The 19,571-nt window shown below is 40.7% G+C and overlaps 3 protein-coding genes across 6 annotated transcripts in view; 2 read left to right on the top strand and 1 right to left on the bottom strand.

Annotated features, from left to right (window-relative positions):
- The first annotated feature begins 1,810 nt into the window (after positions 1-1,810).
- Positions 1,811-8,391, top strand: LOC136428159 (neuronal acetylcholine receptor subunit alpha-7-like). 2 transcript variants are annotated; one of them, XM_066417489.1, is made up of 9 exons: positions 1,811-3,356; positions 4,109-4,248; positions 4,700-4,744; positions 5,021-5,130; positions 5,574-5,715; positions 5,997-6,134; positions 6,500-6,659; positions 6,889-6,951; positions 7,280-8,391. In XM_066417489.1, exons 1-9 carry the CDS (start codon positions 3,296-3,298, stop codon positions 7,756-7,758), a joined length of 1,338 nt encoding a protein of 445 aa, XP_066273586.1. In that variant the 5' UTR covers positions 1,811-3,295; the 3' UTR covers positions 7,759-8,391. The 2 variants fall into 2 exon arrangements, with proteins under 2 accessions (XP_066273586.1, XP_066273585.1); XM_066417488.1 differs by having other exon boundaries at positions 1,815-3,356; positions 6,850-6,951.
- Positions 8,392-9,044: 653 nt separating this feature from the next.
- Positions 9,045-15,243, top strand: LOC136428151 (neuronal acetylcholine receptor subunit alpha-10-like). The gene is made up of 9 exons (XM_066417467.1): positions 9,045-9,356; positions 11,414-11,553; positions 11,887-11,931; positions 12,242-12,351; positions 12,571-12,709; positions 12,949-13,086; positions 13,417-13,576; positions 13,929-14,030; positions 14,209-15,243. The coding sequence occupies exons 1-9, from the start codon at positions 9,209-9,211 to the stop codon at positions 14,679-14,681; spliced, it is 1,455 nt and encodes a 484-aa protein (XP_066273564.1). The 5' UTR covers positions 9,045-9,208; the 3' UTR covers positions 14,682-15,243.
- A 168-nt stretch (positions 15,244-15,411) lies between these two features.
- Positions 15,412-19,571, bottom strand: part of LOC136428147 (high affinity 3',5'-cyclic-AMP phosphodiesterase 7A-like) — a 32,299-nt gene continuing 28,139 nt past the window's right edge. For all 3 annotated transcript variants that reach the window (XM_066417460.1, XM_066417461.1, XM_066417462.1), the window contains one exon: positions 15,412-19,402. In XM_066417460.1, the coding sequence (XP_066273557.1) occupies positions 18,984-19,402 (419 nt within the window). In that variant the 3' untranslated portion in view covers positions 15,412-18,983. The remainder of the gene's footprint in view (positions 19,403-19,571) is intronic.

Below are 19,571 nucleotides of genomic sequence, written 5' to 3'. Positions count from 1 at the left end.
ATGAGGGGAATCTAAGGCTTCTTGTATCTACAAGTCCCATCGGTTTCATTTTGATGAGCGTTAATGCCTTCACTACGACAAGAGAGCTGTAGAATGAATGAATATTATTGACAAATGCTTAGGCTTACCGCAGAGGTAATTTGTAACAATTAACGTTTTTGGTTGAACATAATATTTTGATTTTAATCTGCTGGATCTTCGTAATGCACAAAACATCTTCTTGGAAGTAAATGGTCAAGGCACATCTTTGTAAATGTATACAATTTACCGTCATTACAGGCTGAAGCATATCATGCTTTTTAAAGAGGTAGACAAAAGATGTTCAGAAACAAAGGAACGACCACAAATGGTGACTGAATGAGCTAATAGAATACTAAGTGAATGAAAGAGTATGAAATAAACATAGGAGAATGGAATACAAAATTATCACAAGACAAAAATATGCCACAGATTTATTGTAGAAATGTAAGGAAATTCATTTTTGATATCTCAGACTTTTCGCGAGTAATTCTAAGACGTCAGATGACAAATACATAGAGTCACACAAATGCTGAACGATACGTATGTGGGTGATATTAGCATGTTAGAAGACTGGGAAAATGGGATGGGATTAAGGTTGACTAAACCAACAGGAGCATTGGGCTACGGACACTCGAGCTATATATATACATATATAGAGAGAGAGCGGGCCGTTCAACTTCTTTGCCAGGAAGGGATCTGACTGTATATATTTGTTTTGTCAGCTCAGCTTTTTGTGTCCTTCCAAATTAGTGCCCAGGAAGTGAGATAGATACACTGGCAAAAAAGAACTTATTCAATCACCGTTCGTAAGAGGAAGGCATGTGTGTGTCTGTAGATCAGCACGCATGCCCAAAGCAAGATGGATTTTCCATGTTACATTAATTGCCTAGACAATAAACAACTTTCGTATTGAGCTCATTGTTGTAGCGCAAGGCGCCTCTGATAGAAATCCCAACGCATTCATTAAAGGTAGTCGTGTTGACTAGAGGCTTGACTATGTATCAACAACTTCCTACCATTAATCGATTTCTCATTATTCCCAATCATCTCAGCGGGAGGAAATGAACATCTTCCCAAGCCGCACTGCGGGATTTTAAACACGTTCATCCTTCCGTTGACGCGATGCCAACTGTTGCAAACATGGCGTCTTTTCAAGCCGTGATGACGTAGTTTAGAGAAATGATCCTATCATCACTCAACGTCAACGTTGGCTTAATGGATACGATCAACTTTCCCGGGACTGTTGGAAAAATCAACACCTCTGACGACATGTTGCCATGTTGATGCCTTGCTATCATATATAGGAGTCGATAATGCAATAACATGTCAGTCGGATATCCGGTAATCTTACAAGAAATCTGATTTGCTTTCTGCCATCCCTCTGCCTTCCCACTCACTTAATCTATCTATTGATCGATCTTTTATCAATTATCATTCAGATTATATCATACAGAATTTACCAACAACTCGAATTAAAATCTACGTTTTGTCTAGACAAATACTCAAACAGAGATCTCACTGGTATATGTGGTAGTTTCTGTATATTGCCCTAATTGGGCGGTACTTTGCATCTTCGTCATATGTTGGGCGAAAATATTTCTATGGATTATCAGGATGTATAAGATGATACGTGTAGCATTGTGTCTTTTGTCTTCATTCCAGATTAAGCTGCATTTTTTTTTCGTGGAAGCAGCAAGAGTAGTTTTAAGTTAGGGCTTGCCATGGCGTCCTCTGGCGATAGTTATGAACATTGCACCAATCATACTCCAACACACAGAATCTATACAGCCACATAACTACACTTAACCAAATGTTGCTACAAATTTAGCTGGTTGGTACATCTTATCAGCAGATTGATATGAGAAGGCGACAAGAAGCTACGAATCTGATCTACGACATCGAGAAAGATGATCATGGCAAAATATGCCTCTAATATGACTCTGCCAGTGTCAAAAGCAAGTACAGTTTTTACTTACTCGACTGTACCGTGTTTAGCCCGTACATGCCATTGTAAACAAGCGAATTCATATGACGTTGGAAAAGCATTAACCTCGAATACATGGTGGACATTAAGCCGACTGATTGGCTGTTTGTACGATTGTTAATGAAGTACCAATTAAGATATATGAAGAACCAATCTGCAGTATGCTTCCAATGAGTCTATGCCTCGACATTAAAGTCTGCAAGCCGTCTATTTGGTCAACTGAGGGAGAGCGTCATTATATGTGATTAGCCTATGGGATAGTAACTGCGCATGTACGCAGTCATTATGCTGGAAGAAGCCGGGAAACCGTCCCGCCCGGTTGCCATTTGTAATGTCTAGTCAGACTGGTGGACTTCATAACGCCACAGGAAAACAAATCCTATTTTCCATCAAACTAAATAACCTTTAAGTGGTCGTGTATACAGCGCAGTACATACATACATACATGGTCATACTCAGAGTAGTATTGTCATGCATTTGTAATTGAAATGGTGCATATATTATGATATCCAATGGTAAGAGTTTGCCTGATCTCAGAAGCCTGAATCAACGCCATTACATAGATCGATATAGTGTCCTTGTCTGAACCTAGTCTACCCACTCCCAGATATGAACCCCTCGGGCTAAATCATTGTTGTTATTGTCTATCCGGGGAGGCGCCTGGCACTGAATGGCATACAGTTATCGAGGAGAAAGTCAGGCATGCGTGATTACATAAACGAACATGGACAATGTCCGTATAGTACACTAATCAAGCCCACTTTCTTGCAGCAGCAAAGAATCAAGTACTTTTCCTTTTTTGCAAAATCCAATAAGAGTTAGCCTTCAATGGAACAAATGGCAAGTTATAACAGACGCAAAAGTAGCCTTATCCTGTCGAAAAATAGCGACGAAAGATCTGTTGAACTGTTCTCAGGTCGACGGTGTTAAATGGATTGGAAACAAGCAGCTCAGATCAGGAGACTTTTACGATAAGTGTCTCCAGGTGAAACGTAGGGAAAAGGATACAAGCCCAGCGTTATTCAGACAGTTAGAAAAGACGACCGTGATATCAAACAATGTTATAGTATTGTCGTTTTTCTTCGTGTTGATGACGTCAGATCCAACCACACGATTGTGGTAACGAGTGCCTCTCTGCAAGCTTTGTCCTGTCTGACTCGTCCAATAACTATCCCTGTCCCTTTGACCTTTCATTATTCACACCAGGATACGCCTTTGTCACTTATTTAAGATAGGGACGTCGCACAGACAGACTATTATGAAAAGTGTTCACTACAACACAGGACAAATATGAGGCTAGTTTTCGGGATTCTGTTATACACGCTTGTTTTGCAAGTTTGGTGGATTTCAGGTACGTATTTCTTCTGTACTCTGTCGCTTGTACAATGAGTTTGAGTCGTTTCACTATTCAGCTTTGAAAGTAAGGGTTTACACGCACGCCTGACTGGTAGATCGTTTAGAGATTATGCCCTGTCGTGGAAAATCTGTTGTGTTCCCTCCAGAGTGTGAAGGATATGGCCAGGGATTTGTTCTAAAGCCCTAATATTGTTGTCGAGCAACCCTCTCCAAAAGAGAGCCCCAAAGGGGTGAGTTTTGACGGGATACGTGAAGCTTTGACGTCTCAACGTCCTGGCATGCTCATATTTGTGATGTAACTTTGTCATTATTGGCACAGATGGACATTATGGGGAATTAAGTCGCAAAGGTTTTAGCACGAAACCTTCTCGTCAATGAGCCTGTTTAATATTGTCGATTAAAAACAATTCGACCCTTCCCCAAATATTCATGAAACATTTCAGAATTTGATTAGTACGAATCGGCTGACGAATTAATGTATGAAGCTCTATAATAACCATATTTAGAACCCTGACATTCAGTTGACGAGTTGGCTTGTAATTTCCAATTTCAAATCTTGACGAACTCACTGAGCATGCAATTCTTAAAGGATTTAGTCAGTTCTATGTCATTTTTTCATCCTAATTTACACATATTGCAAAAGGGGCATGCAATCCCTCATAAAAACAACGCTAAGACAAAAAACGGATGTGTAGCTCAGTACTTCCTTTGTCATCAGTAATACATGCATTTTACAATCACTATAAGGTGTGCTCTGCACCAGTGACAGTTCGCGCCTGAGGAAGGATCTGTTGGAGTTTTACGACAAAAGCGCCCGTCCGGTCAAGAACGACGCTTCCCTTGTCACCGTGGAGTTCGACATAGGACTCCGGCAAATACTCGATCTGGTGATGTCTGCTTTAGATCTGATTTTATTTTATTTCATTTTATTTGTATTAGATGGGGCAGTCATGATCTGTAACCGTCCTCCAAACTGCATGCAAAGTTTTTCGCCACTGTCGAGATGGCATCTACTTAAGTTTCAAAACTTAGTAATCTTCCTTTTTCCTTTTCGCACGCTCGCATAATTTTGGGGGTGTCCACATCGATAGGAAAAACTTAACCATAGACAATCTCTCTACATGAAAATATGAATAATTTCTAGGTGAAAGTCTTGGTATTTTCATATTTATGTTAAACACCAGACAGACAGACTTATGGCTGTTCGGAAGTAGACATTACAAATCCTAGACCCTCCCATGTTTGAGACGGTTGCAGCTAGCTAGCCCTGTTGTGATGCACAAGGTATTACCGTTGGGTAATGTTTTTACATTCTATTCGTCATTTCATATTCCATAGAACGAACAGGATGAAATTCTTCAAACGCTGGTGTGGATGAGACTGGTGAGATACATGTATATCTTCATTACAACAGATTATCAAACTATACCTTGTTATGTATCGTAGCAGTCAACACATTCCTGAGTCATTTATATTGAGCAGCTCATATGATGCATGTAAATGGGAATTTGACTGGCTAGAAGTCATCATTCGTCGCTTTGTTTCCGTTGTATCACTGAATGAGAAAGGTGACATATCATGTTTACTGTTTCAAAAGTCTAATCAAACGTTGCATTGAAAGCATACTTAACGAGCACTTTCCTTTATCTTCTTATTTAGTATTGGAAGGATGAGTTTCTGACCTGGAATTCTAGTGACTATGGTGGTCTGCATAAGACATCTATTCCGTCTAGTGAGATTTGGAGGCCGGACATTTTTCTCCTTAATACGTGAGTACTGGTGGTGATGTTGTCATGAGGTGATGTGCCCGTCATCATTTATCTATCAGTAAAACGCTCACTCACTCACTCTCACTCACTCACTCACCCACTCACTCACTCACTCACTCACTCACTCACTCACTCACTCACTCACTCACTCGCTTATTCACTCACTCACTCACTCATTCACTCATTCATTCACTCACTCACTCTCTCACTCACTCACTCTCTCACTAACTCACTCACTCACTCATTCACTCACTCACTCACTCACTCACTCATTCACTCACTCACTCACTCACTCGCTCGCTCGCTCGCTCGCTCGCTCTCACTCACTCTCAGTCACTCACTCACTCACTCTCACTCTCATCCACTCTCACTCACTCACTCACTCACTCCTTTTCCTCTCACACTCCACTTCTTCATAAACTTTTTCTTCTTCCTCTCTGTAGTGTAGACAGCCGCACACGAGGCAGTCTGCAGACGGTGACTGACATCACTGTGACCAGTGACGGGACTGTGTCATGGCGACAACCTGACATACTCAAAAGCTCCTGTGGTGTTGACGTCAGTGACTTTCCTTTCGACCAACAGGTACATATATTCAGGAATGATAACGTGTCACAGTTTTGGAGAAATGCATATTACAGATTTTATTAGCCTAGTTATGCCTATCGTTATGTGATTTGGGAAAAACGTGGGACTGTTCATTGGCAACTGCAACCCCCAGTGTACGTTAAAGCATCAGATATATCTACAGAAGAGATATTCTTATCTTTTTAAGTTTTTGTATCTGTATGTATCCTTGTAATCAGCTTTCGTAAATGCATGGATCTGCAAATAAAGATTATCATATTATTACATTCAACTCATAGACCTGTAAACTAGAGTTTGCTTCCTGGATCTACTATGCTGACGAGTTGGACGTCACCACACGATCAGACGATATTGACATCTCTGCCTATCAGGAGAGCGACCAATACGCACTCACCAGCGCTACGGCAAGAAGGAATGTAAGTTAACGACTTGTACACTATCAGTATGGGCCCATTAAATCCTTACTTAAAAGACGCCGCCTTAAAGTTTACACTAAGGAGATTTTGTACTGTTCACTCGTTAAAGATGATAAGTGCGGGCTGAGAAAGACATCGGCTGTGAATATCGTAAATTACACCGGACTGTTGAAAATGTAAACAAAGAAACGACGGAAGAAAAAGCAACCTGTACAAATTGTTACCAGTGAGTGCCAAAGTATTTTACAAAACTCGCTTTCTTCACGATCCTTCCGTTTTTTTCTATCAAGCAGTTCAACTAGACCAGTACAGTTCAACTAGACCAGTATGTTACTGTGTGTAATCACGCCATGCCTGTGATGCAGGTAACGACGTACAAGTGTTGCCCACACCAGTTCCCAAGTGTTGTCCTCACCCTGCGTTTGAAGCGGCTGCACCTCTTCTATCTTGTCAACATGGTGGTGCCGTGCATCGACCTCCTGATTCTCAACATCGTAGCTTTCTTCATCCCTCCGGACACCGGAGGTATACAAAGACAAGAATTAAAAATTTTGTCAGCATACCATCATTCTTAGTAATTGTACCTTCTAATGTTTGAAAGGGTTCTGCAAAAGGGCTGTATTACAGGCTAAGATATTAGTACCATACGTTGAGTTGATACGGATGAAGTAATGTACGCGTTTTTCGGAATAAATGGGTTTATCATTTGTTTCAGAGAGACTTGGTTTCACCATCACCATTCTCCTGGCGTTAGTCGTGTTTCAACAGATCCTGACTCAACAACTACCCGCCACCTCCAGGGCTACTCCCCTCCTTGGTACGCGAGAATTTCCGTCTTTAGTTCCTAGCGTTTTCTATTAAGTTAAAATGTACAAAATCTCTTACAGTAAATTGGTGAGATGTGGGCTTGCATGCATCTTTGTTTCATGCACTATGAGGGCCTGTCGTTCTTTCATTAGAGTTCCAAATTATGCTTTCATTAATGACCTTTGGTAGCGGGGGCATTTCTATGCGATGATAGTGTCTGCATCACTATAAAAACATTTTTACATAGCCTCACGGGTTTCAATTCATTTACTCAATGAGAGGATGTCTTTACTGAAAATGGAACATCTGACGATGTCATTCAATAAATATCTCAACAGGACAGTATTTCACTTCAACCATCGTCATTGTCACCATCTCCATCCTGGCGACCATCTTGGTCATCCGTCTGACGCATCCCAGCCCTCCCTCCCGGCCACTGCCGCGATGGCTCCACCTGGTTCTCCTGAAATACGTCGCTACTTTATTGTGCATGTCTGATATCGTTAAGTCACAGGGACTGACTTTTCAAAAACAAGGCAGGAAACCACCGCCATCAGAAGTCGCAGGGGTAGAAATGAGGGTCACGGCCGGTTCGAACAACGACCATCAAAGTTTGTATCCTGGATCGCCTCAAAGTAACCGCTATCTGCAAAGGATTCTGGGACATATCCGAGAAATCGCAACTAGCCTGAGCAACGCGGAGTTGGAAGAGGAGCAACATGACGACTGGAAAATGGCGGCGTTGGTTCTGGACAGAGTTGCTTTGGTGTTGACGATCATTGCGTCTGTGGCCGTCAGTCTAGGACTGCTACTATAATTGGGTATGCCCGATGTAAGAATTGGCACGGAACGGACTTTGTTTGTTTGCTTGTATGTAACGTTAACTGTACTTGTATGCTACTCTGTGTTACTTTACTGTAAAGCAGTGGTGACTGATGGTTAGTAGTAGTATAAGTACGCTTAACGTACCAAATGGTGATGAGGTGTGCGTCGTTACATGTACGTGTCAGACACATCACACTCTTGACAACGCCTTTGTAATCTGAGTTCTTCACCACGAAGGTTACAGCCGATGAGTTTTCTCCGTATAGGTGACAAACGTTGTAACAGTATGTTGCAGTCAATGATTTGATAGCACTTGGGAAATTGTACACATAAGCAATCACGGTATGGGAGCCAATACAAAAATGTAGTTAATCCTTTAAAGAGCTCATATGTACGGACAGACATGATACTAAGTGAACCAGTGGAAAGGACAGAAAGCCAAGAAAGGTTGAGAAAACTAGCTGCCAGATCTTCTGTGAGGCACAAATAGTTAGAATAGGGGATAGATGAGATGTGCTGACAGCAGTACAAGAGTGGTCTCAATCTTAATTAGGTGTCCTTAATTTCAGAGTATGGAAAATGGATCCTTGATACATAGTAATAAACTTATGGGTCTTCTTGCTTATTGCGGCGTTTTCAAGTATCATAATTTATAACAAGTCATTTCAATACATCCATGGTGTCGATGATAAAGATATGATGATAAGTCTTATTTTTGTAGTTACATATAATATTTCATAACGTGCTTAGCCATGTCTGTTGCACTGCAACAAAGACAGCACTAGTGTTATCAGTTAACGTTCCACAGAAAATTTCTGAAAAGAAGACAAAGCTAGGTAGGATATGTTACCACTGGCGCCAACCTTGGGGGCAACATAAATAGCTTGTTGCATGCAAACGTTGAAAATTAGACATAACTATGGCCGCAGGAACAACAATGTGGAGCTTGTTGTACATCTAAAACCACAAGAGTTACCCGGCCCCACTTATTCACACCTACTTAGACGGACCAATGTATACATCAGGAAGTTATCATCAAGGCTTTTCAAGTCTGTATTCACCCATACGTTGTAGGAGAGATAGGGACAAAATTGGCGTTTTAAGAATAGTCTTTAGTGAGTGTGCAACTGGTCTTTCCAGTCGGTCTCTCCCTTCATACACCGGTAAAGTAGTGCGTGACAATGTAGCCTGAGTGAACATTCTCTGGTATTCGTTCTACACAATGAGATAATTGGGCATGCCGGTATAACAAAATGTTCATAGCCTCCGTATCAGCCTCCGCGAGTCGGACAGGCTTTGTTTCTTGAAGTCCGCCTCCGTTGAGCCTGCTCAATCTCTACGGAGGGGGTCATCAGGAAACCAAGTACAATCAGAACAGATATCAGAAAAAACACACACTATAAGTACCTGTCCGACTAGTAGAGCCTGCTAAGGAGGCTATAATGGCCACTCCTAGACATAGGAATGCCCGAAGGACACACCTTAAGCTTGGTGTCTGTTACACGTACAGCATTCTGTGGTATGTCAGAATGGAGGTTCGTACGAGGTTATTTCTTGGCGCAATCGTCGTGTGGGTCTACTGTTCACAAGGTAGGTAAACAACTATACCAAACTTACAAGGCAAGTAAACAGTGTCTGTGGCCAACCGATATGCTTACGTTATTGGACATGCCTTAGGCCAGTAGCCCAGTACACTTCAACACTCCAAAGAATCGCTATGGCCGTGAACTCACGGAACTGCGTGGTGTGGGTAATATACATAATTCTCACTGCTTAAAGTCATAAACAACAATGGTTCTCCCGCAAGCACGTCTACTCAGGATCAGAATACAGTTTATTGCCATTAGGGTATCCAGCCTTGAACACCAAATAAACGTTTTGTACAGTTTCTCATTGTTTAATGCCCCCACCAGCAAGTTGAGACATAATGTTGTAGGCGGGATTACGGTAGTCAGACAGTCCCATTGCTAGTCAGGAGTTTAGGAAGAGACAAATCGGTTAATTAGGCATCCATGGGGCATGGACTATTCTCCCGAAATAATCAAGGTGCCGAATGATGTTGAAATGCGTTCATCATGAAGATAGAGACTACATTGTTTGTGTAGATACTATATTCAACTCGCCACGTACAATGGTCTAGAACGGGGTCGGCCTAAATAACTAGCTAGTCAGACATACAGTCAGCGAGGCAGAAACACTTAAACCACCGGCACTTCCAGTGGTTCGAGGGTAGCAGTTTTTTTATTTTATTTCTCTGTAACAATTCATAGATTGTTGTTGATGTTTGGTTCGACAATGTCCATTTCGTACAGGGAGATTGTCTTTGCGGTGTCGTCTGGTCCTAATGGTAATGTTAACAGCTTTTTGCTTGAAAAAATGAAGACATTTCAGGTTAGGAATATCATTGTTCACTACCCGGGTCCGTAGATAGACATGTAGAAATGGTTTACAATCAAACATGATCGAGATTGTGAGTTATAGGGACAAATAATAACTTCTAATGGCGTGGGCATTTCACTGGTGGGATAGCATTGCACCTTTTTGTTCGTGTGCAAGCGCTTTGGACTTTTCTATTGGGTGCAGGCTATGGGGTAACTCACTTGGTTGCAGAAATCATCTACTTTACAACATAATAATAATAATAATAATATCAGGTGTATTTGCAGCCAGTGCCACAGGCAGGTACCCAATGTGTAGGGTAATGAGGCTGTTTAACGTGTTCGAGGCACCTCCTCGAGCACGGGACCCCCGTTTTACGTCCCTCCCGGAAGACGATTTCGTGGAAAGCTTCGTGAGGCTACAGCAATCCGGACGTCCTTGGTTGGTCTCCCATCCAAGCACTGTCCGGACCGCGCGTTGCTTAACTTCCGAGATCGAGGGATCGGGTGTATCCAACGCGCAACATAGCGGCTAAAACATTTAAGCTTCAGGGTCAAAAGGCTAAACGGTCTACAAACTACAGATTTTATTTACCTGATAATCCAAACGAGCTCATAATACGTTAATGTCCATAATTGCCTGGCATAAAAAAGGAAATGTTTTGACACGATCCCAAACAATAGGCGACGAACTGTACAAAGTTCAAACTGCCAACGATAAGATTTGTTGTCTTTAAATCCATCCATCCATGTCACAGCTGAAGTTGTCAATGTCTACAGTTGAACACACCAAACCTGCTCATCAAGTGACTGATATTCAAGACAATGTTATCAAACGATCTTACCAGTATTCACTGGATAGGGGCGTTCTTATGTTGCCTGCTCAGTGCCTTTTGCAGGATATCATGTGTGCTGGGATGCCATTTCACTTTTGTTGAAATAATCTATAATCAATTCTCAACGAAAATCAATGTTCCCACTACTAAGATTTGAAGAACAGCACGTGAAACGAGGCCATTGTATCAAAATGACAATGCTGGGTCAGTCTCCGGCGGACTGTGTAAATATATCTGTCGTCGCAGTGACCAGTGTTTTGAATTCTCTCAGGCAAAAGAATTGGTATACTGGCCAAACTATTGCCTATGCCGCCTTACCATTTACATAGATACGTAATACACAGGATTGTTGCTGTAAGTAAACTGTTGTAGTTGTAGATTTGTTGTATTATATTTGAGTGAAGAAAAAAACAACCAGTATGATTCTGCCTAGGACTGGTTGGCCAATTCACGGCTGCGCCTCTGCGTGAAAAACTTCTGGAGAACTATGACAGACGCGTCCGACCTGTCCGCGACCAGAACACGCCTGTCACACTGGACGTCGATGTGGCGCTGAGGCAAGTCGTGGATCTGGTACGGTAGTCTTCAAACAACTTCAATTTTCCACCAAGATAAACTCACAAAGTGTAAACTTCTGTTATCCGAACTACAGGCAATACACATTGGATCTGGCATGGGACCCAACGTTGAATTATCTGACTGATCTTCCAAAATTTAGATGAGAATTTCACAGGTAGCTGCAGAGCTGCAATGACTATGAGGAATACGCTACGATTCATTAATAACATTGGATGATAACGTTGTAGATATAGTCGACAAGTATTTACCCAGGAAGGCGTGCATGAATCATTGATTATCCTATCATCACGTCAGAAATTATTCGTTAATAATGGTTTTCTCCCACAGAACGAATTACAGGAAGTCTTTACAACGCTGCTGTGGCTACGACTGGTAAGTATTGCCTTAAGCTTAATCTTTAAGTCAAAAGTAATAATCAACCCTATTTATACTGAAATTGTAGACTTTCACTGAATAAAAAACATATATTGTACTTCTGAATGTATGCTGTTGTTAGGTTCTCACCAGTCATACATCTCAGCTCAAGATTCAACCTCTAAATTTGTCTACATCTGCCTCAAGTACTATGTTGGACCCAAATATAGTGCTAGTATAACATTTGTTTTAAAGTAAGATAAAGAAAACAGAATTATTGTTATGTTGATTGTGAGAATATATATTTTGTTTAACTTCTACATTTCAGTACTGGACAGATGAATTACTGCAATGGAACGCCTCACAGTATGACGGCCTCACCTCGACGACATTCCATTCTTCAGAAGTTTGGAGGCCGGACATCTTCCTCATTAACAAGTTAGTACTAAACAGCTGTATCGCTTATCTTGCATGTGGCTTTATCAAATGATCGGAGGCATGTAGGTTCTTATCCATTCATAAGTACACATTGAGCAATGCTATTTTTCCTTTCAAAGACTATTCTAGGAAAAGGCAGAGGAAATACGTTTCAATATGTAAAGTGTTGGTACTGAGCATCATCTCAATGTTTTCTAATGTTACTGTTTTCCTCACAAGTATCGGCGAGGGATCAGGAAACCTTCTGCCAGTCACTGACGTCAGCGTGTCCAGTGAAGGGCGTGTCGCCTGGCGCCAACCTAGCATGTTCAGCAGCTCGTGCAAAGTGGACGTCAGTCAGTTTCCTTATGATGAACAGGTAAAAGCTTCATTCCACACTGACCTGTAACGCCATCCGTAACACAGCAACTTTTGAGATGATGTGGAAAGTGCCTTTCCACAAAATCACAACAGCTGCTGTGTCATAGCACTATTTTGTTATATATCTTTATTCAAAGGGTTCTATTACAACCTCTAATACTTATAGTTCAAAATGTCAAGGCACATCTAGCAGGGATGGTCAACACATCACCTCATATCTATCTCGTTCTAATGCAGACCTGCATGTTGGAATTTTCCTCCTGGCTCTATGGCGGGAATGACTTAGATCTCTGGAACATCTCGGCCACCATGGATGAGACGGCATTCCAACAGAACGACCAGTTTGAAGTGACTTATACTAAAGTCGAGAGAAAGGTATGAAGCCTCCTGGACTTGACGATGAAGCTCTCTTTTGTTCATAGTATTGAAAAGCTGACAAGCTGCATATAAGAGATGATAGTTCAGAATCTTCAGACACAAAACTAAGCGATGTGGACTTGATTTCAAGAAGCTTTCAGAGGTATGATAGACTTGATTATATGCAATATGGTGAGAGTTTCCGACTGTTTAAACCCAAGAGGAGTCTTGTGAAACAATGTCACAACGCAATCTCAATAGTTCCTGCTACTACAATATAAGATATGACGATCAGCAACAGCATTACTTTGAAATTTACTTTGAATTTGCTCATGCCGCTGTGCCCAGGTGACGTACTATGACTGCTGCCCAGGACCATGGCCAAGTATCGAGCTGCACATCCACCTGAAGCGGCGCCGCCTGTTCTACATCGTGAACATGGTGGTTCCGTGTTTGGACCTGTTAATGCTTAATCTGGCTGCCTTCTACATCCCACCTGATAGCGGAGGTAAGGGCACCTTCTGTATACATGTCCTGCCTCATGATGAATTACTACTGACTAACGCCGGTTTGGAACCACGAAGTTTTCTTGGTACTGAAGCGAGACTTCCGGGTTTGATATCCCGTGTTCTGGACATGCTATAGTCACGATGTTTACATAATGTTATTGTCTACTTTGGCTGATCTTTTTTTAAAAAATAACTTAATGTATGTTATAAATGTATAATGTAACTAACATTATAAGAAGACAAAAATGGTCAGACATGCATGTTCATGACTAGGAACGGAGTTCTAGCATGCCAAGCAAAATATCAAATCTCTGTATAACCAGCAATTAATGAAATGCACGTGTTTTTCAGAGAGACTGGGTTTTACCATCACGGTCCTCCTGTCCCTGGTGGTGTTTCAGCAACTCCTGACCACACAGCTCCCCGCTACTTCCACGTCCACACCCTTGCTCGGTAAGAACCTGACATGGCAGAATCCTCTTTCCAGCACCAGTTAACTATATAAAGCGGAGGGGACTATTCTAATGTGGCATGTGTTTGTATCTGGTTGCCTGTGCACTAGGTGGTTGCTCCACCAAGTTCCGACTGTATAAGTTAACTCTTTCCCTGCTGGGTGCCTACTTTATCACAGGGAAGTTCTTCACCGCCACCATTGTCCTGGTCACCATCTCGCTGCTCATCACCATCCTGGTTCTCCGGTTGTCTCACCCCAGCCACCCGTCCCGGCCGCTACCCCGCTGGCTCAACGTGCTTATTCTCCACTACATGGCGTCGTTCTTCTGTATGTGCAACATCGCTAAAACACGGCCGACCTCCGAAACACCACGTAACGTCAACGACAACTGGGCAGATGACGACATCGGTACGAATAACTTAATTCTTGACAGTCGACACCAAAATGCCCTAAACGACCCTAAGAACCGATCAACACTTCAAGAGATTTCATCAAAGGTAGAGAATATCTCAGCCTATCTGAGGGGAAAAGTGAATGATGATGAAGAAGAAAGTGAATGGAAGATGGCGGCTCTCGTGCTGGACAGAGCTGCCATGTTGGCGACCGCCATTGCCTCTGTGGTCATTAGCCTTGTGTTTCTTTTGCAGTAAGATAAAACAACTTTGGTGTACTGGATTAAAAATAGAGCAAAATCATTCAAGAGAGGTAGTATTATGAATAGTTATAGGCCTAGGTCTTATTACCATTCATAAACTTACTTCCAGAAGTCCAGCTTTCCTGTAACAGTCACTCTATACTCTACTGGCTACACGCCACACTGCCACGAAATTTACCATGACAGCAGCATCATTTCAGGTTGGGAAACTTGTAAATGTGCAGGCTTCTTGTTAACAAGAGGTCAGGAAACACATTAGCGATATAACCCCTCTCGACCCTGCAGATGTTAAGGCTTTTATGACATGTCTGTAAATGTCAGGAAGGGGCATATTACTCTTCCTACTATGTGTCTCTCTGTGTAGTTATTACCTTTGCCAACTGTTCAGAAGTGGTGACATGAAGATGTTACTTCTATCTAGATCTCCTTTTGGGAAACAGTGGATCTTCATAGATAGAAGTTATAGAGAATATTGTGGAAGGGACCATAGGGTATGGAGAGGTGTTGAGCTAGGTGTATAAACCTAGCAAGAATTGTAATTAAAATTTATGACACTTCTTTTACTTTTACTTGCTTGTAATCAAATGTAAAAATACATCACAAAATGAAAATGAGAAAACATCGTTCCTACAACACTTTTAATAAAGCAATATCATGTAATAATGCTTTTCAGTAAAATCTACTTTAAAATCATTCACAGTTAAGACTAATTGCACAAAATGGGGTTGACAAATCTACTGGAACATTTTTATTAGAATAGCGTGGAAAAGTGAAAAGGGATGGAATTCCTCAGATGTCTGTTCTGACTGGTTATAAAAGAATGACATCTGTGTGACGGTAAAACTAGAAAAATGATAATGGAATCCTTAACAAATGTATGCCTTACATAAGTTGCTGATATAATTGAGCACTTGGAAGGGATTGAAAGTAGGAATGCTTCACAACATTTCTCTATAATAATGGCTACAGCTGCATATAAGGTTATAATACTGTAGTATTTCCATCTCCACTTGACATCTAAAAGTCTTGCAACAATGCTACAATTGGAATGTACATGAAGTGAGGGATATGGAAGAATATACTTCCAAAAACATTGTACATCGTCCTTCTGACTCGACTTGTTCAGAAGTGTCATCTTTCTGTACATCAGTTTCGATATTACATTATTAGTAAATACTAGAAGTGGAATCACGTTTCTCGCAAAGAAAATGTAGGCTCCACTGTGTCATGTGAAGAGCACCAATATCATAGCTTACTATAATTCTATAAATAGGCAATACTACTGATCAATCAACACAGTTCCTTCTGTCAACATCCAACACGCCCCAATTAACACCAACTTTAAAATACTTGTACTGGTAATCATGTCACTAATATTGTACAATACACGATCCGACTTCTATATACTCTCACAAGCTAACATACATGTAAACAATCAAGTACATTTTCTGCACAATGGCAAGACAAATAGTGATATATATAGATATAGATATGTATATATATAATAAATGTATAATACATACATATAAAACGTTTTGCTACAGGGAATGCCAGAGTAGAAATTGGAGTATACAAAGTTTGTTTTAGAGTACAAATTGGTAAAATCTAAAATGCAGCTATTGTTGGCTTATATACTGTTTTACATGTATATGTTGCTGGGCAGAAAGACAGTTTATCATAAAAATAATATTCCCTTCAAAAACAGACTCATACACGCACAACCTCTGATTCAATTGCTGTCCTCTATAACTACCGGTATGAACTGCATCTGTCAAAACTTCCGGCACAATCCTAACATCTTTAAGAGGCTTGCACAGATGATCTACGCGTCAAGCAATCTACAATGTACAACACAACACAAGTGATACTTGTGAGACAACAACAAAACAACGAGTGTTGCAAAGACAAACTAACACACGAGTTCTGACTGCTCATATGGAAAACAACATCTTTTCATTTGACTCCTTTTCCAAGAATCATCCTTGCTACTACATGTATGCAGTGAAGATTCTACACGGTTTTCTTGTGGACATGTCAAAAGCTTCAAGAGGTAATATATATACCAACTGTAATTTACTGTTATAGTGAGGCATACTGTGTCTTCTACAGGAGTTTGCTATTTCAATTATTTTATTTGTATATGATGCTGCACAGCGAGAAACATCTATCTGTGTCTATTCAACCTCTGTCTATCTTCACTGAAGCCACATTAGCTGCACTATACACTCAAGTCAACAATCTTCAATATCCCCTCATCACTTGCTGTAGGTCTGGTCATGCTATACAACCAGTTACTGCACTTTGGAATGTAATGAAGTATGCATTGTAGAAACATATCATACTAAGAAATAATAATAATAATAATAAATACAGTGGAATGTCTCTCCAGTCATTTTTGGTAGAGCATGTGTTCATATCTAGGGGACTGATCTGTGCTCTGGCCTGAAGAACAACATAAAATGGCAGATGGGCCAAATGTTATTTACAACTTCAATGTTATCTCTGGGTTAAAGATTAGAGAACACCAAGTTGATTGGTACATTCTCTGGGACCCCACATCTTATGAAAAAGAAATTTGCTTGACTGTGCTGCAATAAGACAGTTTGATAAATTTGTGCTCATTCCCAGACACTTTTATGGCAATCATAACGTTTTTGTCTTATTTGGCAGGAAACTTCACGAAGGGCTTTCAGCCACTTCATTTACAGCAACTTGACACCGGGTACAAGAAGTGTTGCTTTTCACTGCTCTTGAGAGACAAAAGTTTTCATTTTTTTTTTTCAACAAAATCAAACCATCTCACAAATAGAATCCATGCGGGTAATTATAAGGCCTCAAGAACAGAGGACTACAAGAGCTATTACTGCCAAAGACAATTCAATTCAGTGTTTTTCTTGTAAGCAAAGGCAATCAAAGCTTGAAGAAAAACTCTTTCCCCATATCTGATTATGCTAGCATTTCAGTTGTTATAAGAGAGCCTTCTCTAATTCGTGAGGGTCTTTCCTGAGTGCTCTCAAACATCCTTCATCGCAACCTCTGTTTACAAAGAAAGTGTTTCCCCAAAAAATATTGCCTAAGGCAAACAAAATAAGAGAAAGAAACACAGCATATTTTGCATATAAGTGACTACAGACCAAAACGAAGCCAGAGGGTTACAGACAGTTACTGTAACAATGGGCAACATGGACAGGGAATGGTTATTCCTCTAATAAACTAAAATGACTGATAACTGATGGTGTCACTGCATGGTTTAAATATGCTGAGCATTAATATGCTGAGCCTTGGAAAAGAAGGTGGTACACCGGTATTGGTGGGGCTGCTGGGGCATTAAACAAATAATGGTTTGAAGTGCCCTGAGGTAAATATATGACTGTGCATGTATGCTGACAAGCAGTCATGTACATTATAACTAACAAATCTTACAGTTTGGTCACTGCTATTAATGAAATACAAAAAGAACCAGAACTGAATAACATTAAACTAATATAATAGGCACTTTGAATTGCCTTGTATCCCACCACTTATTCCAATTCAAACCAGAACCTTATTGATGTAGTGACACAAAAAATGGTAATGATATCCAATGTACCAGTTATGAAAACATTGATTAGCCGGTGTATGTTCATTTAAGATATAAATGTAGACATTGATTGGTTAGCTTTAGCATGGTGCTCTTAAATGTACAAATGGTGTATAATTGCAAAATGCTTATGTTTAAACATATGACGTTAAATGTGTCAATAACTGGCCAACTTCTGAAGAAATATTCAAATGAAAACAATAGACATAACAAGACATATGTAAGAATGGTTATAAACTTTCAATGGTTTGGTGTGGAGTTATTGCAATAGGAAGTGTCAATCAGTTAACATTTCTGTGTTTTTTTTAATGTGAAAAGTTTTACTTTTTTGAGGGGGGTGGGTTGCCTGGAAACTTTTGCGTTTGCATGTCTCTTGCATTGACCAGAATTATTTGTAAATGCAAATCAACTGTAAGCAAGGCATATGCAGTTTTACTTAACGTTTTGGTAAAATTTCAAGTAAATGTTTTGGTGTCCCACAGGACCTTAGAAACACAATTCTCTTCCATCTTCAATGTAATTGTAGATTCTGAATCAGTTCCCATACAACTGGAGATAATCTACAGTCTTACTGGCACAGACCACTGATGCTACACATACCTGTGTTTCCAATTCCAACTACTACAAATGACAAGGTCCTGCTACACACATGTACCTGTAGTCAGTAGCATATGAAAGATTTCCTCATCAAGGTACTAACAATATATGTTGTATTGGCTATTGTTCGTCTTCTGCAGAACTGTCGGTCTCCATTTTAATGTCGTCAGATTGACAACTGTCATCAGAGTTTTTTCTGCTGGAGGTAGCACCAATAGGCAGAGTGGAATTCAGCTGCTCATGACTAATAGTAGATGAATATGCAATGTGAGCTTTTGGAATGTTTCCCTCTAAACCTGCACCAGTTTCTCCGTTAGAAATATCCATCCATCTGCTGAGGTTTCCCTCTACACACCCATTTTGAAGCCAGGTGGCTATACGGTCATGGATACCATTTCTGGAGGTTGACAGTTGAGGCTGGAGGCTGGTGGAGCTGCCGCTTAGCTGGTCGTCTGCTTTGGGATCCAGTTTTGCTGTGACGTCAGGCTTGGAGCAGTCTTGAGAGGAAACAGTTCTGGCCATGGGAGAAGCACTATGCCCTGTAAACAACACAAGTAGGTCTTGTAAAAGTGTAACAGCCATGAGAATTGGTGACTTTTAGATAACTACCAAATTGCTACACTGTTGCAAGTTCTCAAGTTAGAGATATGGCACAGAAGTAACACACAGCTCACCAAAAGATGTCATGACGATGCTACTTGACATCAA

Source organism: Branchiostoma lanceolatum, chromosome 2 (assembly GCF_035083965.1).
Source record: "Branchiostoma lanceolatum isolate klBraLanc5 chromosome 2, klBraLanc5.hap2, whole genome shotgun sequence".
Lineage (NCBI taxonomy): Eukaryota > Metazoa > Chordata > Leptocardii > Amphioxiformes > Branchiostomatidae > Branchiostoma > Branchiostoma lanceolatum.
The sequence above is the reverse complement of the archived record's forward strand: the minus strand, read 5'-3'. Positions and strand labels throughout refer to the sequence as shown.

What these genes read in the sequence shown, in the direction of transcription:
- LOC136428151 (XM_066417467.1), top strand. Translation starts at nt 9,209, where the DNA reads ATGGCCACTCCTAGACATAGGAATGCCCGAAGGACACACCTTAAGCTT. An exon ending in AGTTTCCTTATGATGAACAG is followed by an intron (nt 12,710 to 12,948) that starts GTAAAAGCTTCA and finishes GTTCTAATGCAG; the next exon opens with ACCTGCATGTTGGAATTTTC. An exon ending in CATCCCACCTGATAGCGGAG is followed by an intron (nt 13,577 to 13,928) that starts GTAAGGGCACCT and finishes CGTGTTTTTCAG; the next exon opens with AGAGACTGGGTTTTACCATC.
- LOC136428159 (XM_066417488.1), top strand. Translation starts at nt 3,296, where the DNA reads ATGAGGCTAGTTTTCGGGATTCTGTTATACACGCTTGTTTTGCAAGTT. An exon ending in GACATTTTTCTCCTTAATAC is followed by an intron (nt 5,131 to 5,573) that starts GTGAGTACTGGT and finishes TCCTCTCTGTAG; the next exon opens with TGTAGACAGCCGCACACGAG. An exon ending in ACTTTCCTTTCGACCAACAG is followed by an intron (nt 5,716 to 5,996) that starts GTACATATATTC and finishes TTCAACTCATAG; the next exon opens with ACCTGTAAACTAGAGTTTGC.